Source organism: Silurus meridionalis, chromosome 10 (genome assembly GCF_014805685.1).
Source record: "Silurus meridionalis isolate SWU-2019-XX chromosome 10, ASM1480568v1, whole genome shotgun sequence".
Taxonomy (NCBI): Eukaryota; Metazoa; Chordata; class Actinopteri; order Siluriformes; family Siluridae; genus Silurus; species Silurus meridionalis.
This window is the reverse complement of record NC_060893.1, coordinates 8,505,304-8,531,022: the sequence shown is the minus strand read 5'-3', so window position 1 is coordinate 8,531,022 and position 25,719 is coordinate 8,505,304. Positions and strand designations below refer to the sequence as shown.

General features: G+C 38.5%; 4 protein-coding genes across 6 annotated transcripts in view; 2 read left to right on the top strand and 2 right to left on the bottom strand.

The window, feature by feature from the left end:
• Window positions 1-61: 61 nt before the first annotated feature.
• Window positions 62-10,022, top strand: LOC124392902 (ras-related protein Rab-19). 2 transcript variants are annotated; one of them, XM_046860164.1, is made up of 5 exons: window positions 62-536; window positions 917-1,058; window positions 1,357-1,545; window positions 4,147-4,330; window positions 9,567-10,021. In XM_046860164.1, exons 2-5 carry the CDS (start codon window positions 1,008-1,010, stop codon window positions 9,842-9,844), a joined length of 702 nt encoding a protein of 233 aa, XP_046716120.1. In that variant the 5' UTR covers window positions 62-536; window positions 917-1,007; the 3' UTR covers window positions 9,845-10,021. The 2 variants fall into 2 exon arrangements, with proteins under 2 accessions (XP_046716120.1, XP_046716121.1); XM_046860165.1 differs by having other exon boundaries at window positions 62-1,058; window positions 9,567-10,022.
• Window positions 10,023-10,052: 30 nt separating this feature from the next.
• Window positions 10,053-13,939, bottom strand: hdhd5 (haloacid dehalogenase like hydrolase domain containing 5). Its single transcript, XM_046860162.1, has 8 exons — window positions 13,807-13,939; window positions 13,085-13,291; window positions 12,889-13,001; window positions 12,512-12,605; window positions 12,036-12,069; window positions 11,776-11,950; window positions 11,379-11,567; window positions 10,053-10,951 (listed from the first exon to the last, which is right to left on the bottom strand). Exons 1-8 carry the CDS (start codon window positions 13,891-13,893, stop codon window positions 10,540-10,542), a joined length of 1,311 nt encoding a protein of 436 aa, XP_046716118.1. The 5' UTR covers window positions 13,894-13,939; the 3' UTR covers window positions 10,053-10,539.
• Window positions 13,940-14,191: 252 nt separating this feature from the next.
• ccdc77 (coiled-coil domain containing 77) lies at window positions 14,192-20,718 on the top strand. Of its 2 annotated transcripts, none has more exons than XM_046860161.1 (12): window positions 14,192-14,271; window positions 14,871-14,916; window positions 16,101-16,284; window positions 16,435-16,577; window positions 17,176-17,272; window positions 17,363-17,444; window positions 17,667-17,752; window positions 17,875-18,023; window positions 18,141-18,387; window positions 18,693-18,818; window positions 18,905-19,057; window positions 20,252-20,718. In XM_046860161.1, the coding sequence occupies exons 2-12, from the start codon at window positions 14,876-14,878 to the stop codon at window positions 20,396-20,398; spliced, it is 1,455 nt and encodes a 484-aa protein (XP_046716117.1). In that variant the 5' UTR covers window positions 14,192-14,271; window positions 14,871-14,875; the 3' UTR covers window positions 20,399-20,718. The 2 variants fall into 2 exon arrangements, with proteins under 2 accessions (XP_046716117.1, XP_046716116.1); XM_046860160.1 differs by lacking the exon at window positions 14,192-14,271 and adding an exon at window positions 14,308-14,758.
• A 295-nt stretch (window positions 20,719-21,013) lies between these two features.
• si:ch211-272n13.3 (ankyrin repeat domain-containing protein 26) overlaps window positions 21,014-25,719 on the bottom strand; it is a 28,629-nt gene continuing 23,923 nt past the window's right edge. Inside the window, 6 exon segments of the mRNA XM_046860158.1 lie at window positions 21,014-21,916; window positions 22,100-22,145; window positions 23,345-23,555; window positions 24,102-24,337; window positions 24,513-24,803; window positions 24,981-25,125. Coding sequence (XP_046716114.1) covers window positions 21,753-21,916; window positions 22,100-22,145; window positions 23,345-23,555; window positions 24,102-24,337; window positions 24,513-24,803; window positions 24,981-25,125 — 1,093 coding nt within the window. The 3' untranslated portion in view covers window positions 21,014-21,752.

The following is a 25,719-nucleotide window of genomic DNA, read 5'->3' as shown; positions in this document are numbered from 1 at the left end:
AACACACACCTAATGTTTGGTTTCATGTAAGAGTTTCCAAGGAACCAAAACAAGACTATGAATGTGACTTGCTGGGGTTAGTAATTAATGAGCCTTTATTCTTGTTTATACATACAGGCTTATTCCTACATGTCCCTCACAAAGACTTCCCTGTCTCAAATAGCAAATAGCCTGCTCTTTAAGCAGCGTGTAAACAGTGGTGTAGAGATTTCAGTTGACATTGATACAGCATAACTGCTGAAAAATAAAATATCAGTCTAGTTTAAAATACTTTTCAACTCTATCAAAAAAATATGCAGATTTGTTGTATGTTTAGACATAAACGCTTTTTACTCAAAATAAGTGCCAGATGTCACACACTTGTGTACTGTCCAGTGCCGGGCAGTGCCTTGTGGCTCTGTGAACTATGTTGACGACACAAGTCTGTGTGTGTGGGTGGATGGGTGGGTTTGTGAATGAATACGAAGAGGTTCTTGCACACTCAGACAACAACGTCATTACAACTAATTACAAAAGCAAACTTTCTGGGACCAAAGGTAATTGAGCAAGTTCTCAATTTAATTTGTTGTATTTTTCCATAGATTGGCAGATATTCACACTTTAATGTAATAATCTTTTCATGTATGTTTACTGAAATGTTTGGTGTTAGGGGATGACTGTGGGAGAGAAAACTTAATGAACAACTTTGGTTAGTCAGGATCAGCTGTAATCTTTTGTCTTTGTACTTCAGAGAACTAAATGCAGTTTGGAAAGCTGAGCGCTTGCTTGGCATAAAAAAAAAAAAAAAAAAAACCCAGAAGGCTGTTAGAACGAGACGAGGCATGCTTCACTGAGCTATGTCTTTGCCGACCAAAGGTCACCTCCCAAGACAGTAAAATCAGAAATGTGTGTGTATTAATGTTCTCACTTTGCATAGTGAGACTTCAGTTTTCAACCGAACAAGGAAAGGAAAACGGAAAAGTGGGCACTTCTGGTTAACGAGGTTTGCTTAAAAACAATTCCAGGAGATGCAGTGGTGCAAATGGGCCAGCAAATGGAAATCTCACCTACCAGGGCAGGTAGGGGTGTGTTTGTTGACATTTTACTTGGTGTTAAGGAGGGGAGAGAAAACAAAGCAGAAGCAGCAGTCAGTTCATCCAGTCTATCCAGCTTATTAGTAGTTAGATGATTAAAACTTGTAACGTATAATACAGGGGCACTTTGTTTTTTTGTTTTTTTGGTTTATATTTTGTGTATCGTCTGAACATCAATCATGTTTAAGAATAAAATAGTTAAATAGTTTACAAACTCCAGGGATTAGTTGAATGTGGAAGTTCTGGGTGTGTTACGATATCTTTTCTCATCATGATTGCACAGTCTACAGGAGCACAGGAAGAGGTTGCCTGTGATTTCCTATTTAAAATTATCTTCCTTGGAGACGGCAATGTGGGAAAGACGTGCATCATCCACAGCTTAAAGTCTGGAGAGTTCAGAGACAAACAGCACAACACTATTGGTGTAGACTTCACTGTACATACTATGGATATAGATGGCAAGCGGGTGAAGGTAAGTAATGAAATTGTTCAAAAGATTTTCACTAAAAAAACTTCTTGACAAGTATTAAAGTATATCATATATCATAAAGTATATATATTATAAAGTATATATTATAAAGTATATAAGACAAACTTTTAGAATAATATTCCCTGGATGTGGTGCTTATACATTTTTTTTTTTTTTTTAGTTATGACAGGAATAGTGGTCTATCACCCATAAACCACTACAGAGCCCACTGAAGGTCATGTCATAGGGATTTCATTGTATTCAATTTTAACAGAAGAACCTGTTTCTCTTTGTAGAATATTTGTGTCAGTTAATCCATTATGCTATTTTCTCAAACTCTAGTTTTTTGAACTGGGTTAATCATTCTGGCACTTACAACCATGCCATGGTCAAAACCACAGAAATCACATTTTTCCTCATTCTGATCTTTAATGATTATCCACGTGATTTTATGTGCTGAGCTGCTGCCACATGATTGGCTGACTGTATAATTGTAGGAAGGATCCGGCGTTCCAAATAAAATGGTCAGCGAGTGCATTATGATTGGGATCCATCTAACAAATACATAGTGTTGTTTTATATAAATGTTAATGTAATACTTGCCTTTCTTGAGATGTATGTATTTGGTATTTAGTTTAAGTCTTACACCAAGTGTTTTTTCATTTCTATTTTAGGGAAGGGGCCGATATGCTAAATAAAACAACACATAAGGTACATATAATAAATACCTATTGTATTGTTTTATTTAGCGTTTAACCAACTAAACTAGTGAAACAAACAACTGCTTTTAAAAAAGTAATATTTAAAATATATAAATGTTACTGTTTCTGTAATACCGATAGTTAAAAAATCACAGACACCTGAAAACACCAACGGAATTTCATCACGAAGCACCTGTGATGCAAAGCGATTAGCAACAATTCGGCAAAAAATAAAAATAAGAACAACTGAAAGTGTGAATTGAAAGAACTGAAAGCCTTCTATAAAAGCATTTTTCCCACAGCTCCATTTCTTTTCTGCATTAAAACAAAGTTTTCATTATGCTCTTGGGAGATACACCACTTAAAAAGCACACTATTATCATTTCTCACACGCCAAACAGCTTTTTCAGGACTAATCATCTACTGAATGACTAGCGCTCACAGCTAAATATGCTAGTTATCCTCATGAAGTCAATTTGCCCAACCCCACATTTAGCATGTGTATGAACAGATTCTGACTCTTCAGAATATTGTTTCCCAACCATAGTCCAGGAAAACTCATAGTCCTGCACATGATAGTTTTCCTGCTAGACGATGTCAAGATCTCTAATAGTTAAATAAGTATAGTTACAAAATGTTCCACTCGTAAATAAAGGAACATTCTACTTCTTGGAAACCAATGATTGTACAGATTGTACAGCTTGAACAGTTTGTAATGACTTGGTTTTTATTTTATTTTATTTTGTATTTTTTTAAATGTAATTAGATCTTTTGAGCTCTGGTGTAGTATGTTAGCATCATAAAAGAAAGGCCATTCAGCTGCTCAAGAACCAAGATATAACACTATAAACAAATACAGCCCATTCTGATTAATGGGGATGTTGCAGTTGCAGAATTGTAGACACCGTTGTGTTTTTTCTAGCATGTTAGAATTGCTAGCTACTTGATTTCAGACTGAAATGGGCCAGTGTGAGGGGACGTCTATAAAATTTGCAAGATGTTTGTAGCTAATAGGTCCTGGCAGTGGTTGTTAAATGAGTTGTCTATTGATTTGGTAGATAATTATAGTACGATTACAAGGATCTGTTTCAAAATGATCCTCATGCAAAATGTTATAATGAGGATAATAATACTAATAATTTTTATTTTATATAGTGCCTAAAAAAGAAGCATCTTAAAGTGCTTTCCAAGCATAGAGGGAAAATGTAAATAAAGATCAAAATTATAATTAATAATAGTATTAATAATAAAACTAATAAGAAACATTAAATGGGTAAATAAACATCACAAAATACATCACAAAAATAAAAACATTTAATAAAAGCTATCCTGAAAAAGTGAGTTTTAAGAGCAGATTTAAAAACACTGAAAGACTCGGCCTGTCTAATCTCAGTCGGGAGAGAATTCCACAGCTTTGGTGCATGTCAGAAAAAAGCCAGATCACCCATAGAGCGTAAAAGGGTAGGAGGAACAACCAAAAGACCGGAAATCAGAGGAATGGAGAACACACCTTGGACTGTAGACAGTTAAAAGCTGTGTCAAAAATGTATCCGGAATCTGACTGGAAGCCAATGCAATGACTCCAAACCTGGAGAGATATACTCACCAGACCTGGTCTTAGTCAGAACCTGAGCAGCTGAACTTTGGATAACCTGTAATTTGTTTTATGTAGATTTCAAAACCCCAAAAAGCAAAGTATTACAGTAATTGATGCATAAAAAACACAAAAGAATCGATCAAATTTTCAGCAACCAAAAAAGCAATCATGGGGAGGAGTCTTGCATTGTTCCTGCGATGAAAAGAATGAGGTTTTTACTATACTTTGAACATGAGTCAAATGTTGTTAAATATATATTATGCCTGTTTGCTCAATATATATTTGAAAGATTTATGGTGTATGCAGATGCAGATATGGGACACGGCTGGTCAGGAGCGTTTCCGCACCATCTCACAGAATTACTACCGCAGCGCTCATGGGGCGATGATCGCCTATGACCTGACACAACGTTCCACCTTCGACTCACTACCTCACTGGATACACGCAGTAGAACAGTATGGAGTTGCCAATGTAGTCTTTGTACTTATAGGTACGAGTCATTGTACTTTATTACATTGGGTTTATGTAACCACAGGTGAACCTTCAACTGGGAGTCAATATAAATGAGTGCTATATTTCAAGTAAGAAAAGAGGAACATTATACTTGTAGGAAAGTCTGAAAGCACTTGCTAAAATAGATTGTATTGGACTTTTTTTGTTCAAGCTATTTGTCAACAACTTTATTGTATTGTCTGTAGAGAAACTAACCAGGACTTGATCCAGAAATTCCTATACACAAGATACAGCAGAGGTTCTACATTATACTTTAGTATAGTCGGAGACTATTTTACATTCATTTACATTAATTTACATTATTGGTTCAATTTCATGGACCAAACGCAGTACAAAATCATTTCATGACTATTAGAGCCATAGTGGTTTCTAATCCTAAATCTTTCACTGACAACACATTAGGCTCAATATCAAATCCATTCAGTTTTATGGGATAATGGAATAACTTTCATTGTTGTGAGTTCTGATTTCCGCTACTGCACTTAAATAAAAAAAAAACAACAACTCAAGAACCAATAAGACTGCAGGATAAATGAATCTATAAAATAAATTGAGCTGTCTTCTTAGTCTATGTGAATGAGGTTGCTGATAATGTGGAGTAGGAACAAATAGTGCATTTGGGTGTGTAATACTATTCCAGTGAAACCTTAAAGTAACAGGTTTGCAGTAGTGGTCTAGGAAACAGATATGACTCTGCAGAATATTGATAATGAAGGTGATTATGATTGCAAAACATATAGATTAAATGGACAGTTTAATAGACCATGTGCATTAAAATGTATAAAATTAAAAAAGCAGTACTTTAATATGAAATATGTTAGAAGCATGCCTCTGGAGAAAAGCTGGGGAAAAAACATTATTTTTCCAGGGCATTCTTGTTGAAAGATTATGCAGATGTCAAACACAAGTTTGCCGTGGAAACCAAAAACCAGCACAGCACAATATTTTCCACAATTCTCAGGCTCTGTCTTAAAGAAACATCTTTACACCAGCTCATGTCAATTATATTTTACCTTCAATGTAGTTGATCACAACCCAGCCATTAGGGGGGCACAAGCCAGTGCACTCTTAGTGCCGGTCCCAAGCCCGGGTAAATGGGGAGGGTTGCGTTAGGAAGGGCATCCAGCGTAAAACATGTGCCAAATCAAATATGCGGATCACAAAGGAGAATTTCATACCGGATCGGTCGAGGCCCGGGTTAACAACGACCGCCACAGGTATCGTTAGCCGACAGGGTACCGGTGGAAATTGGGCTACTGTTGGCCGAAGGAGGAGAAGGAGAGGAGGAAGACGTCTACAGAGACGGCAGGAAAAGGAGCAGTGTAGGAGAGTAGAGGTTCGGGTTGGTACTTTAAATGTTGGTACTATGACGGGTAAAGGGAGAGATAGCTGATATGATGGAGAGGAGAAAGGTAGATATGCTGTGTGTTCAGGAGACCAAGTGGAAAGGGAGTAAGGCCAGGAACATTGGAGGTGGATTTAAACTGTTTTATCATGGTGTGGATGGGAAGAGAAATGGTGTAGGGGTGATTCTGAAGGAAGAGTACAGTAAGAGTGTAGTGGAGGTGAAGAGAGTTTCTGATAGGGTGATGATCGTGAAGGTGGAAGTTGAAGGATGATGATAAATGTCATCAGTGCCTATGCTCCACAAGTTGGCTGTGAGATGGAGGAAAAGGAAAGATTCTGGAGTGAATTAGATGACGTGGTAGATGGTGTACCTAGGAAAGAACGATTGGTGATTGGGGCAGACTTTAATGGGCATGTAGGTGAAGGGAACAGAGGTGATGAGGAGGTGATGGGTAGGTATGGTTTTAAGGAGAGGAATGTGGAAGGGCAGATGGTGGTAGATTTTGCTAAAAGGATGGAAATGGCAGTGGTGAACACGTATTTTAAGAAGAAGGAGGATCATAGGGTGACGATAAGAGTGGAGGAAGGTGCACACAGGTGGACTATGTGCTATGCAGGAGATGCAACCTGAAGGAGATTGGAGACTGTAAGGTGTTGGCGGGGGACAGTGTAGCTAGACAGCATCGGATGGTGGTCTGTAGGATGGTTTTGGAGGCGAAGAAGAAGAGGAGGAATGTAAGGATTGAAAGAAGAATAAGATGGTGGAAACTGAAGGAGGAAGAGTGTAGTGAGGTTCAGGGAAGAGGTCAGACAGGGGCTCAGTGGTGGTGAAGAGGTGCCGGATGATTGGGGAACTACTGCAGGAGTGATGAGGGAGGCAGCTAGAAAAGTACTTGGTGTGACATCTGGAAATAGAAAGCAAGACAAGGAGACGTGGTGGTGGAATGAGGAAGTGCAGGAGAGCATTAGGGAAAGAGGTTGGCAAAACAGAAGTGGGATCGACAGAGTGATGAGAAAAGTAGGCAGGAGTACAAGGAGATGCGGCAGCAGGTAAAAGGGATGTGGCGAAAGCCAAGGAAAAGGCATATGAGGAGCTGTATAAGAGGTTGGACACTAAGGAAGGAGAAAAGGAGTTATACCGATTGGCCAGGCAGAGGGACCGAGCTGGGAAGGATGTACTGCAAGTTAGAGCAATAAAGGATGGAGAGGAAATGTGTTGACTAGTGAGGAGAGTGTGTTGAGAAGGTGGAGGGAGTATTTTGAGCAGCTGATGAATGAGGAAAATCACAGAGAGAGAAGGTTGGAGGATGTGGAGTTGGTGAAGCAGGATGTAGATAGGATTAGTAAGGAGGAAGTGAGAGCAGCGATTAAGAGGATGAAGAATGGAAAGTCGGTTGGACCAGATGACATACCGGTAGAGGCGTGAGATGTTTAGGAGAGATGGCAGTGGAGTTTTTAACCAGATTGTTTAACAGGATTCTGGAAGGGAGAGGATGCCTGAGGAATGGAGAAGGAGTGTGCTGGTACCGATCTTTAAGCATAAGGAGATGTGCAGACCTGCAGTAACTACAGGGGAATTAAGTTGATCAGTCACACCATGAAGTTATGGGAAAGAGTAGTGGAAGCCAGGCTGAGAGAAGAGGTGACCATCTGTGAGCAACAGTATGGTTTCATGCCGAGGAAGAGCACCACAGATGCCTTATTTGCTTTGAGGATGTTGATGGAGAAGTATAGAGAAGGACAGAAGGAATTGCATTGTGTATTTGTGGATTTAGAGAAAGCGTGCGACAGAGTGCCAAGAGAGGAGTTGTGGTATTGTATGAGGAAGTCAGGTGTGTCAGAGAAGTATGTAAGGGTGGTGCAGGACATGTATGAGGACAGTGTGACGGCAGTGAAGTGTGCAGTAGGTACGACAGACTGGTTCAGAGTGAAGGTTGGACTGCATCAAGGATCGGCCCTGAGCCCTTTCCTGTTTGCAGTGGTGATGGACAGGTTGACGGACGAGGTCAGACAGGAGTCTCCTGGACTATGATGTTTGCAGATGATATTGTGATTTGTGGTGAGAGTAGAGAGCAGGTTGAGAAGAGCCTGGAGAGGTGGAGATATGCGCTGGAGAGAAGGGGAATGAAAGTCAGTAGGAGTAAGACAGAGTACATGTGTGTGAATGAGAGAAAGGGCAGTGGAGTAATGCAGTTGCAGGGAGAAGAGGTGGAGAAGGTGGAGGAGTTCAGGTACCTGGGGTCAACAGTGCAAAGTAATGGAGAGTGTGTTAGAGAAGTAAAGAAAAGAGTGCGGGCAGGGTGGAGTGGGTGGAGAAGAGTGACCGGAGTGATTTGTGATAGTAGGGTATCTGCAAGAATGAAAGGGAAAGTTTATAGGACTGTGGTGAGACCTGCGATGTTGTATGGATTAGAGACAGTGGCATTGAGTAAAAGACAGGAGGCGGAGCTGGAGATAGCAGAGCTGAAGTTGTTAAGGTTTTCGTTGGGAGTGACGAGGATGGACAAGATTAGAAATGAGTTTATTAGAGGGACAGCGCATGTAGGATGTTTTGGTGACAAGGTGAGGGAGGCGAGATTGAGATGGTTTGGACATGTGCAGAGGAGGGACATGAATTATATTGGTAGAAGAATGCTGAGGATGGAGCCACCAGGTAGGAGGAAAAGAGGAAGTCCAAGGAGGAGGTTCATGGATGTGGTGAGGGAAGACATGCAGGTAGTTGGTGTTAAAGAGGCAGATGTAGAGGACAGGGTGGTATGGAGACGGATGATCCGCTGTGGCGACCCCTAATGGGAGCAGCCGAAAGAAGAAGAAGAAGAAGAATGTAGTTGATCACAACCCCAAGCAGATACACTGAATCCTAAAACAGTGTCTTTAGATTTACCTTTTATTTTCATGATTTAATTTATCTCCATAAGTGCATTGTGCTGGGAAATATCTTAAGAGTAAGAAATGATCTTCAGAGAAGTCCATGAGACCACTGTGTCCACACTGACTGTCTTAGCCTTGAGGCATTCCTAAGGACCCCCTCACACCACAATCATGTTTACAGCACATTTATTACACATGTGAATCTCAAGAATAATGTCTAAGATTATACATGGATAGATGACGAATACCAAGTGTATTGCACAAATATAATGTTTATGGTCAGAGATTTATTCTTGATCTAAAGCCTCAAATCAGTTCTGAAATTATGATTTTGTTGGAGAAATCATTTAAGGGTTGAAACAGGAACTAATAGTTATAACAGGTATACTTATAAGGGACGCATAAGAATTTGGTGGACCCGATGTGTTCGGCAAGACGATCACAACTGCTTTTAAATGCAACCTCAAGATCTGTATTATGTTCCTTTATATATATATATATATATATATATATATATATATATATATATATATATATATATATATATATATAATGTGTGTGTGTGTGTGTGTGTGTGTGTGTGTGTGTGTATGTATATATAAATCTGGTTTAAAAGCTAGCACTTATTCATAGGTGATGGCCATGTGGCCTACAAAGAGCACATTCCTTGAGGTTCTTCTTAGGTTTAACATCAAAAAGGTTTCCATTAGGTTTATGTATACTATACTGTCTACTACAACAAAATAGAATGTGGAACTGAGCTTAAAATAAATGGACACATTTCTGTAAAAGTACATATTTTCTTGTTATACATAACATTATTATGATAATATGATAAGCTGCTTTGAAACAATGTCTGTTGTGAAAAGCGTCATAGAAATAAACTTGACTTGATTATTATGCAGTATACATAACTACTTTCAGGGCATTTTACCCTTACAAAAAAAAATCTAACTAAAATATCTTTAACTTCCATTTTATTGTTCTTTCTTCAGGTAATAAGTGTGACCTGCAGCCCCACCGACAAGTGTTGTTTGAGGATGCTTGCACTCTTGCTGAACAGAAGGGTGCTCTGGCTGCTCTGGAGACATCTGCTAAGGAGAAACATAATGTACAAGAAGCCTTCGAGCTAATGGCACGGGAGCTGATAGTACGAAACGGAGGCATAGGCCCACAAGAAGCACTGTCAGATTCTCCAAATCTCCTTCTATATTCCGAGACTCACTCAATCGGGGAAGTGGAGTCTCTAAAGAAGAAAACTTGTGACTGTTAAATATTCGTTTTTTTAAAGAATGGTTTTCTTTTACAGGCCTCTTGAAGACTTCCAAAAACATTTCCCAATACTTACTCCTGTCTCATGTACTGTACATATTGTGTGCAATGATATTTTAACTCGTATTTTAATATTATTATAAATAATATATTGCTGTTGTTTTTTTCATGTTAACAAGTAATAAAGTGGAGAAATGATGCCTATGAACTTGCTTCACAAAACATTTATTTTGCTTAAAAGCAATGCAACTTTTACATTTTAAAAGTGTTCAAACATTTTTCACCCAAATAAAAGGAATCATTTTTGAAGATCTTAAAATAACATGAAAAACTGCATGCCAGGGAATAATAACAAAACATTTTGCATCCAAGAATAAAATAAATGTTTTGAAGGGGAATTTTACAATGTTAAAAATGCTTTAAAAATGATTTACATAAATATCAGGTTTAGTGCAACACACTATAACTAAAACGGTTTTAACTAAACTTTGCCTGTAATACAATATTGCTAAAAAAAAAATCATACAATTAGAAATTCCTATAAATCCTTGAAATATTTAGCTACCATTACAGTATTTTGTATTACAGACCTGGAGTTGTGCTACATTACTTCATGTGTAGAGTTTCCACTGTGTAAAGTGTTCAGTTTTGTTCTTTAATTGTCTATATGTATTTGTGATTTTGGAAGCATGTGGTTTATTGCAGACTAGAACCCTCCTGCTGGAAGACAAGCTCCACAGCCTCGAGTACATCCTGAACTACAAAAGAAGGCTGGGTCAGGGTCGGATCAAAGTGGAAATCCCGATGCCCGTGAAAGATGCGCTGCTCTGTGACCGTTTGCTCAGGAGAGAGCTCCTCCTGCTCTCTGTTGTAGACGCCTGTGCACACTAGGATAGAGGTGCAGCTCTCAGGTAGACGGTGCTTGTATGAGCCGCCGACCAACACCTTGCCTGAATTTTTTGCATCGTCAACTGTTTCATAGTGGACATCACCTGCTACATGACTGGCTGAGCCACCTTGTGCATGAACCCGAAACTTGCTATTGTGCTCTGACTGCAGGTAGCGGTTATAGAGGTTTGCTCCATAGATGTCAGCCATAGGGTTATCTCTGTGGGAGACATGGTTCTTTTTTAGAGGAAAGCATCAATAAAGGGTTATAGGGTTCATTAAATGAAATGATCATTTTATCAGTTTTACCCAAAAGGTTATTATTACAATTTTTTTTTTTAATCAAAAGCAAACATTAATCCCGAAGGCTTAATATACAAATGCTGAAACCACCTTAATTTTTAGCAAGCTTTAATTAATTGTATTTTTTTAGACAAACTCTTTTTGCATTTATTTTGTCTATTTGTATTAATGATCCAGTCACATAATTTCTCATGTAGTGTGTTTGTTCATACGTCATCACACAAGTCAAGTCAAGTCAAGTCAACAAGCAAATTATGCATGATTATAGTTTTTGGGGTTTTTTTGACGCCATTTTCTTACATGAACATCATCTCTGCAAGAACAACACCAAGGCCTTAACTCACCCAATGGCATATAGTCTTTGGACAGGTTCTGTCCATCCTAGCTTCTCTGCCTGCTGTCTGATCAGCAGCTCTGCGTAGTTATAGGTCACCACACTGGGTTTCCCAATCAGAGCCTCGTAATGCAGGTCGTAACCCGTGATCTTCTTATAGATGCTCTCCAAACACACCAGGAACATTCCATGACCGAATCTAAACAGGAATAACAAACCAAATGAAGTAGTCATTATTACCGGGCTTTGGATTCAACATTTTTTAACTAAGAGTGTTAACCACACTAAAATATCAATATAGAAATAAGATGTTTAAGAACTTTTGTTTACAAATAATATGCATTAAAATCTTTTTGGACATGTGATTCCTCAGACACTGCTGTGGGGAGACTGACTGACTGACTGACCGAGGACTCTTTGCCTCTGCCATCCATAGCAGGTCCATGTTGCAGGCCAGCACTGGGATATGGGGGTAATGCATTGATGTCACAGAATTTCCTGGCTTTCCATTGGTCAGGAGAACATCCACAATCATCTGAAGGCTAGTCTCCCACCTGATTGGCTCCCCAATCAGAATGACAGCTGAAAATGAAAGCATATATTGAGATCTAAGGGGAACCCAAAATGAAAGCAATGAATTGAGATAAAATAAAAAAATAACACTTGCCTTCAATAGGTTGGATGTCCTTAGATGGACGAACCTAAAAAATATTGTGTGTATTACATGAAATTTACCGAAAATAATTTCAAGTTTGCATACATTAATCCAAAGTGTGCAAGAACTGTAAGAAGTCTGCAAGAAGTGTAATCAAGTTTAATGTATGTATGCATGCAAAAAAACTTAAAGGCAAAATTTAGTCTTCAAACAAATGTAAATCTAACTATATATCAATGCCTTTCACTAAGCAGTGCAACTGTAGGGTCCCTGGTGGTCTAGTGGTTAGGATGCGGCGCTCTCACCGCTGCGGCCCGGGTTCGATCCCCAGTCAGGGAACCAACCCCAGCCACTCTTAGTGCCGTGTCAAGCCCGGATAAATGGGGAGGGTTGCGTTAGGAAGGGCGGATGATCCTCTGTGGCAACCCCTAATGGGAGAAGCCGAAAGAAAGTATAGTGTACTAAGCAGTGCAAATGTAATTCCTCACTATGTCTTTGGGTCGGCGATCGTGATCCACCATGTCCAGGAGAGGGTACGCCTCTCGCAGCATATCAATGGTGACAACATTCTCAAAGCCCAGACTGGAGTTGGTTTAGTTAAAGTCAACCTTTTAAAAGAAATCCCAGTGTAGTTTTAAACAGTATTAATGATGATGAGGTAATGACAGTGATTACAATTGTTACTAGAAAGTTGTGTATGTGTAATAAATAGATGCATGTAATTGTAGGTACATATGCAAAAAACTATACTTAACAAGGTTTGGGCAAAAATAAGACCTAGCCTTACACCATCAGTATTTCGACCAAGGTAACAATTATGAATGGCAACACAAGTTCACGTGAATAAACAGGCATTTAAGGATACTTATGTGCAACTTCAACAACCGGCCCCTGTCCAGACACCAAGACACACATCTTATGGAACTGACTGAAGACCCGTAAAGGACTGTGGGACAACATGACCTGATCTGGCGACACCTAAAAACAAACAAACAAAAGATTAACAGATAAATGTAGATTTCTTTGGACAGAGTACACTTTTATTGATCTGCAAGACTGACCTCTACTTCTAGAAGATGAGACAGCTGCTCTGCTTTGTTCTGCCGGACTGAGTTCCCCGCATTGGTAACAAAGACCACAGGGACTTTATATTTTCCATTTCTATCCACCAGATTCTTAAAGCACTGCTTGGCTGCCGGAATGGGGGTTCTTCCACGCACCAGGACTCCATCAATGTCGAAAAGGAGACCAAAAGAGTTTGGGGAAGGCTTAGAAAATAATAAAAACATATAAAAAAACACATCAGTCAGTTTTACGAAATGATGTTGCTGGCAAATGTGCAAATATTCTTGATTATTTATAATCATTTTGGTTGAATGGACAAAACAATCTTTCAGCAAGAAGTTTATTTTACTTTATTTTTGTTTTAAAATGTTTGTGTGGTTTGGGGAGACAGGTAAATCAGTCATGCAAATCAGGTTAAGGGTCACGGTGCATGACAACGAAAGAGTGACTCCTGAGGCACAGCCGGCTCTTTCTAGTTCTGACTGTTGTGGTGTTGAAATACGCATGCGTAGAAACAAACTGTCATTTAAACCGAAACTATACAATCTCCCTGACTACTGTCAATCCTTTATTACCAAACCGTATTATAATTAATTACTGGTTCCCTCAAATGAAACTATTTATTTCTATTTTACAAAAATGTCACACCACAAGTTAAAGGAAGATTTACTTGAAATAATTAACTCATAAACATACTGATGTTGGTGAATGAACTTACCCTGCTGTAGCGCCGTATTTGCGGGATTCTGCTGAATTTCATAGTCAGCCACCCCAATTGTAACCTGCTCGAAATGAACGCTGCCATTTCTTTACTGAAGCAATATAATAACAAGACCACTACTCTGCTCAGTACATTGCAGTTCAGAAGTTTCGGTTACTACTCGACTAAACTCGAGTAACTCTAGCTCGGGCTCGTTATCAGTACCAGGGCTTCCGAATACATAAAACAATAACAATACTAATAACTATTTGTTTTTGTAGACCCTCAGCCACAAATAGTATGCCCGATAGTAATTATTTATAAATAAGATATATAAATGACCAGGGTTATGTCGGTAAAAATGACATCTGACACCGCTACCTAAAAACTCTGCGTTGTTTGACCGCAGTATTGATGCTCACTGGTGTACCCTTCCGGATTCACTAACAAAAGAACAGATCCGCCCCCTGTACAAAGTAACAGGTAATTGCACGAGGGGTTTTTTTTTGTTTGTTTTGTTTAAGCAATGAATAATATATAAAACGCGTTCTTAACAACATGCAATTATATAAATTACATCCCAGCAATTTGGTTTGGCAATGTTAATCAACCTGGCTGCTGCTTATGCTTACTTTAAGTGTAACACTTTTTTTTTGGCCAGAAATAAAATAAGAGTAATAGTTGTTTTTGCTTAAAAAAATATTGGAGTCGCGTGTATATATAGTATAATAGCATATAGTATAATATATATTATATAACATTTTCGTATAATTAGGCTACCAGCTGGTTGCCCGGATTGTGTAGCCCCTAACGGTCGTGTCTGTTCAAAGGTCGCGTGACCGACTACGTCATTTCCGCTTGACGACCGCGCGGCGTTTAAGACGGTGTTAAAACTCCAATGATTAATTGAACGCGATATTGTTTGTGTCTTCAAATGTTATTTACACGTCGTGTAATTTCATGATTTACAGTAAGCGCTTGCTTTTTGAATGGACAGAAATGTTTTGTACCTGACATGTGACTATAATGCACAGTGGACTTAGTAGCTATTTAATTCGGTGCTATTTCTTGTTTATTTGCAGGCGTGATGGAGTCCCCAGTGCCAACACGACAACGTTTCAAAGAAGGGTAGGTATTCAGGAGTTTATCTAGTATTAGTATAAAAGTATGTGGACACCTGGTCATCACAATAATAATAATAATACATTATTAATAGGTGCCTTTCTCAACACTCCAGGACACCTCACAATAAGTTGCGAAGCATAAAAAAACACATTAAAACAATGCATACAGCTTACGACATATACAAACAACAATTTAAAAAATGACTTGATATGACTAAGTGTCAGTGTGTGACTGAGCCAATAAGATTTAGGAAGATTATGCAATCTTACACAGGTGAGACTTGAGTCTAGATTTAAAAACAGACAGAGAGTCAATGTTTCTAATTTCTGGAGGTAAACAGTTCCTAAGCGGTTCTTATAACAAGCTCCAGTCTAATGGTGAAGGTCAGGCCTCTGTGCACGACACTCAAGTTCTTCTACTCCACTCTTGGCAGGTCACGTCTTCATGAAGATTTGTGCACATAAATAAACGAACGTTTCGTGTATACAGAGATTCTATACGACTGTGTGCTTCAGACTTGTGACTCACAAAGAGGTGTGATAGTGAAGTGTCCACATACTTTTGAATATTTTCGAATAGTGTCCCTTATCAGCAGATATCTCAGTGACCTTTATCTTTCCAATCATCCTGGGGTTTTTTTGTTTTTGCATTAGAAAATGAGTGTGAAGGAAAACTTATGTTCAGCTTATACAGTTGTGTGCTTCAGACTTTGTGGCTCTGAAAGAGATGGTGAAGTTTCCACATACACATAATGTATCTTTATTAGGAAGAGGTTTCACTGATCTCTCAATCAGTGTTTGTATTTAGAGAATGAGTGTAAAATGTTAAGGTATAATGAGATGGAATGCACTGTTAAATATGGTAGATCCAGGTTTTAGTTCAAGATTGTGGGTTTTTTTTTTTACTAGAATTATTAAATTAGCAAGATGTTTTTGTGGTAGTTTTCTGTTAATTTGAAAATAAATCTGTGGTCATTTATTTACTATTACTGTATAATTAATTTGATCTTATTTTAGTCATTTGAGGTATTTAAGCAACAGTCTTGATTATTTTATTACTTTGTTTTGCAAATAATTTATGAAATCATTGCACAAGTTATGTTTTCTTTTGCTGCATAAGAAAACTGGAATATCTAGATCTTAGATCTGTCTGTTAACATCTCACTCATTATTTCCATTTTCTGTAAGGATTAGCCATAAGACTAAACCAGAGACAGATTCCCCACTGCCTCCCATCTCCGAACGTTTGGCTTATCTGAGACCATCACGTGAGCTACTGGAGTTTTACAGACAGAAATTGGCTCAGTTCGATGCCGAACACGATGACCTGCTTCAGCTGCTTGAGAAGTATAAGAGCACTACAGAGGACCAGGTAGGACTTTACAGTGAGAACTGTGTATTATATATGTCTACATATTTCTGTGGGTGTATTAGTAATTTTGTATTTTAAAATTTTTAAACTGGAGTGCTCATGTTATGACCTTATGGAACTGTGTGTTCATACCATTACGTGTTCTTGTAGCACAAGCTGCAGTGGGAAGTGCGTCAACGAGAAGACGAGATAGCAGAACTGCAGAAGGCCCTGAGTGACATGCAGGTGTTCCTCTTCCAGGAGCGAGAGCAGGCTCTTCGTCTGTATGCAGAGAATGACCGCCTTAAGATCAAGTGAGAGTTTAGTTTTTTTACAGTTTTCAGTATTGTGGAAGTTCTAGCAACTGTGCAATGTTTGTCATAACAATCATTGAATATGTTTAGTAAAAATGAGTGTGGTAACTTAACTAGCAAGAAAGGATTCCTCATACCATTACACCACCTCCACCAGCCTGCATTGTTTCAGACAAGGCAGCATGGGTCTTTTGGATTTATAATTTATTATTTTCGTATTTTTTGTATTCCCTACATTTTCCCACTTTTCAACTGTTCAAGTTTTCCCTTCTGCTGCCAAAGAAGGAGAAAATCACCAAAATCAGTTTATTTTTTTTTTTGGGGCATGTGTACAGGTGCTTCCTATAAAGTGCTTAAAATCTACTTTATAATTTCTAAATGCTTTACAATAAAAATCTGACAATTAAAATACATAACACAACAATAATGTTACATCTAGGACCCAGTGTGGGCAAGTTTTATTGATTATTATACTGATTGAATTGGCATGATGAGTGAAAGCTGTACTATAAAACATCAGAATTCCCTCCTACTCTATATTACAAGGTTGCAAAAGTGAAAAGTTTTAATACTAATGTTTACTGTTAATGCAATGTAGAGAGCTTGAAGATCGGAAAAAGATTCAGCACCTTTTAGCGCTGGTTGGACCCGACGCAGGCGAGATCACCTATTTTCACAGGGAGCCTCCACACAAGGTCAGAAGGCTGAGGTCTGAATTTGTTCATAATCACGTTTGTTGTGGATACATAAAGGTAAACGTCTGCTTCATCTGCAATCTTTATTAGGTTACTATTCCACAAAAGAAACTCCAACCCAGAACACAGGAGTATGGAAATGTAGCAAAACCAAGACCTGGATCAACTAAAGGTTTTTAATTGTTTTTATTATGACTTTTGTGCGGCTGTGTTATCGTGCGATCATGTTAGCCCGTCACTTGAGCAGCCCAACTACTCGATACCGCCATTCAGTTGACAACGAATTTCATCATCGATTATTATTGATTTGATCCATAAGTTGTTGCAGCCCAAGAATTGAGTGTTTATTAGCTAAATTTAATCCCACTTCCCTCTGTGGGTGTGTTTTCTGTAGAGGGGGCTAAGAGATCATCTAAAAGTAGAGGAGATGAGACAAATTCTGAGCAGTACAAGAAGGATAACCAGACACTTTTACTACAGGTGTGTATCAGAACCTTGTAATGTGACTTGTGTGTACATTTTTGGTTCACGGGACTCGTTTAAATTCAGTCCAGTGTGTCGCTCTTGCTTTGTGTTAATTGTGTTGTGATTGGTCTTGCTAGGTGGAGGCATTGCAGGCACAGCTGGAAGAGCAGACCCGTCTGGCTAAAGAACAGGTAGAGTCCCTGCTGGAGGACAGACGAATTCATGTGGAGGAGGGGCAGGTCCAGCGTCAGAGGGACCAGGAGAGAATCACTGCATTAACTGAGAAGTAGCTTTATTCTTCTGACCAATCTTTCTATTTACTTCCTAGTGATCTAGAGCTTCAGTATATACTGTATACGGTATACACTACTTCTCATCCACTTGTTGCGCCTCTCCTCTTCAGACTCCAGCGCACACAGAACCTGCTGTACGAGAGCACCAGAGACTTCCTACAGCTGAAGTTTGAAAGTCGAGCCCATGAGAAGAGCTGGATGGTGGAGAAGGACAGGCTTCTGAGAGAGATGGACTCGTGTCAGGAGAGGCTCAGAGAGACACGCAACTCCCACGAGCAGCCAGGAGTCTTTACAACCCCAGTGCTTTTAACTCAACCCACACCAGAGAGCAGCCTGATGCATCGTAATGAGATCAGGGTAAGCCTAGAGAGTTTGGTGGATGCGACGTCAAAAAGATTTAGGAAAGATATTGTAGTTTAATTTGATTTTGAATTCATTTTCCAAACAGAATTTAACAAATTGCAGGCAAATTAAAAGCAAGTTGATGTGCCTTAATATAGAAAAACTTCTAAAATGATTAAAATCTGCTTTATCTGGAAATGGCTACTCTTGTAACATGAGGAATGTCAAAACTTTTATTGAAATTCCACTTGTTTTCTGACCTTTCCTATCATAACCAGTGATGGCCTCATGTACTCAAGTTTCTTTGTGTCTTTCTCTAGGCACTACAAGAGGATTTAAAGCAAGCCCACAAGTTAGCAGACATGTACAGAGAGCAGTGTGTAGGCCTGGAGACTGATCTGGCACAGATCCGAGAGGAGGGAGACGTAGGCCAGGAGATCTTCAAGGCAAGTAGATAAAATTAAAAGGCATTTAAAATGATTATACCTCACTAGTGTAAATATTGATTTGATGTTTGTACGTGGGTGCGTAGGAGCGCTCGGACAAAATGGCCAAGCGGCTCCTGTTAATGAGTCGGCGTTATGAAGCTCTGGAAAAGAGGCGATCCATGGAGGTGGAAGGCTTTAAGACCGACATCAAAAATTTGCGACAGAAACTCAAAGATGTGGAGAAGCAGCTTTTTAAGGTATGTTGATTAGCGAACATGACCAGTGTCGGGGAGATGATTAAAAAAAACGCACAGGTTCATCACCGTGAAACTAGAAAATGGCAGGTATATCTAAACACTTTTAGCCCCAATTATAGTGCTTAGCTAAGCCATGATAAATAAAACAAAGAATAAAACATCATGGGCCATGCTGAAATAAGAACATAATCAATGCATGTGAAGTGCAATGACACACTTGACTGTAAATGATTAAAAGTATGATATGGTACTGTACATAATTAAATATATTAGAATATAATAGGCGGTGTAATGTAGCCTGACTTGTTTTTTTCACCAATAAAACTCAACTGGCAATCTTTTTTAATAATGTAAATAACCATGTCATACTTTTATATTTATAGTCAAGTGAGGTAATTTTGTGTCAACAATATGCAGTTGGTACAGTACACAGTGAAGAACAGTGAATCGATTATTTTAGTAATCGAGTATTCTACCAGTTACAACTAATCGGATAAGAAGTACTTTTTCTTTATTAAAGAGCAATACTAAATAAACAAGAGAAAATAAGACGGGTCTCTTAAAATAAACGTCATTTACATTTTTGTTGCTGAAATTTCACACGAATATCTGTGAAAACTAACCCCATTTACTGCATTTAATTGCCATATTACCTAAAAATTCTAATACTAATGTATAAATAAATAAAAACCATAAGTCAAAATCTATTTGAAATGACTCTTACAAAAAAAGTAACCGCACTGTATGGAGTTTTCTTTTTTTAGTTTGAAATGATCCCGCACTTTGGAAACTTTGTCATTTTCTTTGGCCTGAATCTTTTCCTCGCCCCTCGCTGTTCTCTCTGTTCCTCCATTTTTCATTCTGCAGCATCTTCTGTGTCCAGAGTGCTCCAGAGTTAAGTGGGTGGTGCATCAGTAATAATGGTCAGTGGCCAAACGCAGTGCTCCACGTGTAGTTAAATGGACTAAATGAAGAATCGAGGCAAATGACAACTAAATGTTTGATCAAGCAAAGAGATTTATAATGTATATAATAATAAATACTACACTCATTAGGGATGCATTTAAATAGATTCATTTATTATGTTTAAATCGATTTCATTCAGTAAAGCTTTGGGACAATGTCCATTAGTGCTAAGAAAAATGTAATTTATTTAACATGATCTCCTGTAACACAATCCAATTGGTTTTTCAGGTGACACTTAATGTGGGGCCAGATCAGGACTTGGCAATCCTGCATGAAGTTCGACAGTCAAACGCTCGCACCAAGAAAATCCAGGGTGAAATTAAAAGTCTAAAAGCAAAGATATATACACTGGAGAATGAACTGAGATTCAGCTGAATTTGAAAATCTTGCCTTTTTCAATGCAGCATGAGCTTAAATTTCACCAAGTAAAACTCGCTTTGGAAAGCTGGATTGATTATGTAATGATGAACTGGTTTATTATTTAGTATCATTAATGCATAACATTTTTATATATATATATGTATGTATATATGTGTGTATGACAACAGTCATGCAGAACAGAGGACTTGAATGTAGTGTTTTTCATGTGCAATTTTTTCCAGCATTGTGGTTTTTTTTTTTTTGTTTGTTTTTTGACAAGTGATTTATTTCAGTAATTTATTTATTTTTGTCAAATTAATAAAAAATTGTTTTGCTGATATTTGGCCTTATTATTTTGGATGACAGATTTTGCATAAAAGTATTCCTATTTGCAGAACAATCACTATGAATATATTCACTAACAAAGACAAATGGGGTTGTTTAATAATTTATTTTTTTAATTACCACTTCGTCAATTATTTGTTCTTAAAACATGGTAATACTGAAAAGCTTAGAATAGACACAAAAAGCACACCACATCGATCCAGTGTACCGTACAATACCGCATGATACAGCGCTACAGTGAGTCACTAGGTCATTTTCTAGTTTTGTCTCAAAATACAACAACCGTTAATAAAATTACCAAATATTTATTTTCCTCGAAAATCTCAACAAATGTTGACAAATATATTGCACAAGTGCACAGACTGTACCAGCTGATTAATTGGCAATGATATACATGGTACTAAAGCCAATGCTTCCAAAACATGCACATAAATAAACTTGTATCTGTGTCGTTTCAAAATACCATTAAGCTGTCACAGGTATAAAAATGTAGCAGCACTCTGTGTGTGTGTGTGTGTGTACCTATATTTTACATACAACCGCTATAACTTTGCCTGCCTCTAATAGTTTTAAATCATTTTGTTCTTGCTCCTGAGTATCTGAGGTACAAAGTGCGTTGTCAGTGGATCATAGGTGAAAAAATAGTAATACAAATAAAAATATTGGAGCGTTAGTGTTTAGGCTTTGGCGCTTTGTTTTTGGTGATTGTGTAGTAGCATTTTTTTTTTTTTTGTCGAATTTTTCCTGAATGCTTGTGGCGCTCACATCTGTACATCAACGTTGTCCTTTCACACCTCCCGCTTTTTCCTCTTTATTATTTCTATATGAAGTGACTGTACTCGGTCACAAAATATGCAATATGCAAGCCTTTTCGATTGTGTTTACACACAAGTAGTAAAGTTTCTCTGTCTACAAAAACACATTGAAAAATTCCTTGTACCCTTTTTTTTTTGGTCATTTATTGTGTTATGGTCTGACCCAGTTGTTAGGGTTCGGTCTCTGGTCTTTTCTAGTGTGAACCATTTCAGATCATGTAGTTCTTTTTGAGAACCTCCAGGTACTGCTGTGTGGCTCTGCTCAGTGGTTCCTGCTTCTCTACGGTTAGACTGGAGTTGAGGTTCTTCTGGGATCCGCAGGCGGAACCCACGGGAGACATCCGGGTGGATGCACCCTCCAGCTCGGTGGTGCCTGTCAGAAAGAAACCAGCAAAACAGATAAGTTTCAGCCAAAAGAGTTTGGATTTTAATTTGGTATATAAAAAAAACCCGCTCAAACACTGTACAGTCATCACTAAATTATGATAAGTGATCAGAATCTAATGACTGTGTAAGTAGGCACTGTTCTTTGCTGTACATTAACAGAAGCACTCACCATAGTCGAGCTCCTTTGATATGCTTTTCTCCAGTTCAGACTGCATCTACAAAAGAGACAAGTGGATAAAACATTACTTTATGTGCACTATTTATCTGCTGCTGTATTTTGCAGACTTTATAATATAGAGCAAAAACACAGGCTAAACGTTTGGCTGCTGTAATAAGCACTGATAATGTAGAAACAAACTTTCACATCACCATAATATACACTGATCAGGCATCAAATTGACATTATAACATTATGACCAGTGAGTAAATAACGCTGATTTTCTCTTCATTATGGCACCTGTTAGTTGGTGAGATACATTAGGCAGCAAGTGAACATTTTGTGCTCAAAGTTGATATGTTAAAAGCAGACAAAATGGGCAAGTGTAAGGATTTTCACAAGGACCAAATTGTGATGTCTAGACGACTGGGTCAGGAAACTCCAAAACTGCAGAATTGATTTAAAAAAGAAGGCTGGCCCGTGTGGTTCGATCCAACAGCCGAGCTCCTGTAGTTTAAATTGCTAAAGAAGTTAATGCTGTTAATGCTCGACAGGTCACGACTGTTTTGGCAGCAAAAGGAGGACCAACACAATATTAGACCGGTGTCCATAATGTTATACCTGATTAGTGTCATATTATAATGATCTATGGATTAAGTTACATTTTGATTTAATCAGATTTTTTATCAAATTAAATAAAAAAAAAATTTGAATAAGTAATTCAAACACATCACTATGAAATGAATGCATGGAATGGAAACAATACAACACAGGCGAGGTTAAGATCTTTTAGTGCTCAACACAAAAGTTGAAAGAAAAAAAACGATCAATGATTTTGTCCAACTGCTAAAGTTCAGGTTAGGGAAGAACTTATTTGATAGCAAAGCCATGCTTTTTGCAGCAGTGAGTTACACCAACTACACACCTGCTTATGAATCAGGCTGAAGAGAGGAAAGGTGAGAGACAGACTTTTGAGCTAGGAGCTGAAGAAGTAAGAAACAGAAGAGGTTATGTGTGCACAGTGTATAAGAAACAAAACAAGTGAAGGTGTGACAGGAATAGAAAAAGGAGGAAAAGTGGAAGAGAATTGCACAGCTGCAGATGTAGGATAGAGTGAATATGGATTATATATGATAACTGTCTATTGAAGTTCTTGCTAATTTCTCACAAGTATGCCTGTAACAACAGTGTGAATGAAAATGTTTCAAAAAGCTAAAACCCACAGCTACTGAACACAGACTCAAATCTACAGCTTACCTTTGCCAGGTAGGCTTCCACACGGTTGGTGTGTTGTTCCCCTACAGGGCTGAGCAGAGACGCTCCCAATCCCAGGCGGCCCAGAGAGGGATGTGTGTCTAGAGCTGGTCCTCCCAGACTTCCATTAATTATACTGCTGTTCAGGAGAGATTTGCTGCGCTGCCTTTCACTTAGAAGCTTTGCGTTGACCTCTGCTAGCCGCTCGTGAGTCCTGAAAAGCGAAATTTCATCAGTTAAGATAATTCAATGCAGATAAGCAATATATTTAAAGACTTGTACTGCTTAGCATTCAGTGGTGGACAGTAATAAAGAAAATGTAATTTGTATTTACTAAAGTATTTTCATTGGGGAGACTCTACTTTTTTAACTTCTACATTTCAAAGTCAAACTTTTTACTCAACCACATTTTGTAAAATCAATCGTTCCTTTTATTTGAGTTGAAAAAAAAAAAACGTCAAAGCATCAGTTCAACAGCAAGCAGAACATTTTGAGAGAAATAAATGATGGAAGGAACTCCTGACTCGAACTTGCCACAACACCATGGCCTTATTTGCAACACTTATTTTGAAGTAGTTAGAAAGGTTTTGGGATCATGATAATTTTAATAGATATCAATTAGTGTTTTACTCACACTAATTACTGTGAGCATCAGAGGTATGACTGATCAATAACTGAGCAAAACAACACATTGCATAACAAATAACAAAATGCAATATTTATTAGCATTACAAGAAAAAAAAATGAACCTGTGTCTCACCTATCAAGCTTGGTAGCGAGGCTCTTCCGGAGTCTTAGCTCATCACTGTAGAGTTGTCTGTAGCGCTCGAGCTCCGTGCGGCTGGAATCTCTCTGCAGAAGACTGTCCTGCTGATTGGTGTGTGCGCGGCTAAGCTCGGCCTCCAGCTCTCTAATGCGCTGCTCCAGCTCAGTTCTTTGACTTGCCTCGTTAGCAGCCTTCATCTGTTCCAGAGCTTCCTGAGATGCTGCTTGTGTCTGCAAACAAATAGGAACATCATTATCTGTACTTCAGACTATAGGAATGACCTGACATTCTAAACAGATTGTGGGCAACTGCAGCAATTAATGAAATCATCATGCAAGAAACAAAAAACATCTAAAAAAAAAAACCCTTGCTCATTATGAGTTGACATATTGCTTTTGCTTGTACCTGCAGAAAGAGGTTGATCTCATCTAGTTTATGACGGATCTCCTGTCTGGCTCTCTCTTCAATCTCCCTGCGAAACTGTTCGGCTTGGCTTGGGTCCATGACTCCTGCCTCCACCCTCCTGCGCAGGCCCATCACCTCCTCCTCTAACTGCTGCTTACTGCGCTCCAGACGCTCATATCTGCGACCCATGCTCTTTAAAGTACTGAGCTGCTCTTTCAGCTCCCGGTTCATGTCTTCCATCTTAGATCTACATGATGCCTCACGCTCCAACTGCACCTGTAGCTCATCCACCTGCAGTGAAAACAGAGAAATGAAGGGATTATGGTAAAAAGCTGCAATAAAGCGTTAAACTTGAATTGTTTGTCAACCTCAAAGCAGAAGTAGCTCATACCATATCTAAACAACAACATATCATTCAACATTTTTGCCTTTTTTCCCACATAAATAGTTTTGAACAAAGAGACATACTTTTATCTTCATCCTGCTGAGGGCTCCCTCTGTCTCATTCGGTCTAAAAGACATTTCTCCTCGTAGGCTGCCCAGAGGAGAACCCAGCTCTCCTCCATTCTGCTCTCGCAGCTTCTTCTTAGCAGTTTTCACCAGAGTCCGCAACCTTCGGACACACACAGTTTTGTATAATTCAACTTGTACAAAGAGTTTCTGTTGATGCAAACAGCTGCAGGGTCCAGCCCAGTTTTGTACAATTCAGTTATTGTCTGTTTCACAACAGTCTGTTTCTGTTTTCTCTCCTCTCTCACAGGATTCCTCAACACTTCCCAAATGCATGCTGTGAGTTTGAGTTCCTCAAGGGGTTAATGGACTATACTGGCATACAAACTACAACTTTTAATAACAATCTTTTTGTCTGGTTTATTTTTTATTTATGAAAAATAACTAAAATCCAGATCACATTCATTGCAGTTAGTAGGTTTTATCATGCTTTTTTTAAGGAGCACAGGATACATTTACCGCATTTAATTTTGCTATACAAAAACTAAATGTTTGATATTTTAGCTTTATTCTTTATTCATGTTAGCTAATTAATGTTAACCACTGCTAAAACAAATTGCGAAACTCAGTTTTACTGCTAATTTACAAATAAATACAATTACGCATGCATCAGTTTGCCCTGCTGTAAAATACATCCTAAGTGTTTGACCAAACCGAGACTTGGTGTCATGTCTATCACTTACCATGAAATGGTAAC

Excerpts from the sequence above, each read along its gene's own strand:
- LOC124392902 (XM_046860165.1), top strand. The coding sequence starts at position 1,008 with ATGCAGTGGTGCAAATGGGCCAGCAAATGGAAATCTCACCTACCAGGG. Across the intron at positions 1,059-1,356 it reads AATCTCACCTACCAGGGCAG|TCTACAGGAGCACAGGAAGA; the intron begins GTAGGGGTGTGT and ends ATGATTGCACAG. Across the intron at positions 4,331-9,566 it reads TGTAGTCTTTGTACTTATAG|GTAATAAGTGTGACCTGCAG; the intron begins GTACGAGTCATT and ends TTCTTTCTTCAG.
- hdhd5 (XM_046860162.1), bottom strand. The coding sequence starts at position 13,893 with ATGGCAGCGTTCATTTCGAGCAGGTTACAATTGGGGTGGCTGACTATG. Across the intron at positions 13,292-13,806 it reads AAATACGGCGCTACAGCAGG|CCTTCCCCAAACTCTTTTGG; the intron begins GTAAGTTCATTC and ends TTATTTTCTAAG. Across the intron at positions 12,070-12,511 it reads ATCGCCGACCCAAAGACATA|GTTCGTCCATCTAAGGACAT; the intron begins GTGAGGAATTAC and ends AATATTTTTTAG.
- ccdc77 (XM_046860160.1), top strand. Across the intron at positions 14,917-16,100 it reads CGACAACGTTTCAAAGAAGG|GATTAGCCATAAGACTAAAC; the intron begins GTAGGTATTCAG and ends ATTTTCTGTAAG. Across the intron at positions 18,388-18,692 it reads TGCATCGTAATGAGATCAGG|GCACTACAAGAGGATTTAAA; the intron begins GTAAGCCTAGAG and ends GTCTTTCTCTAG.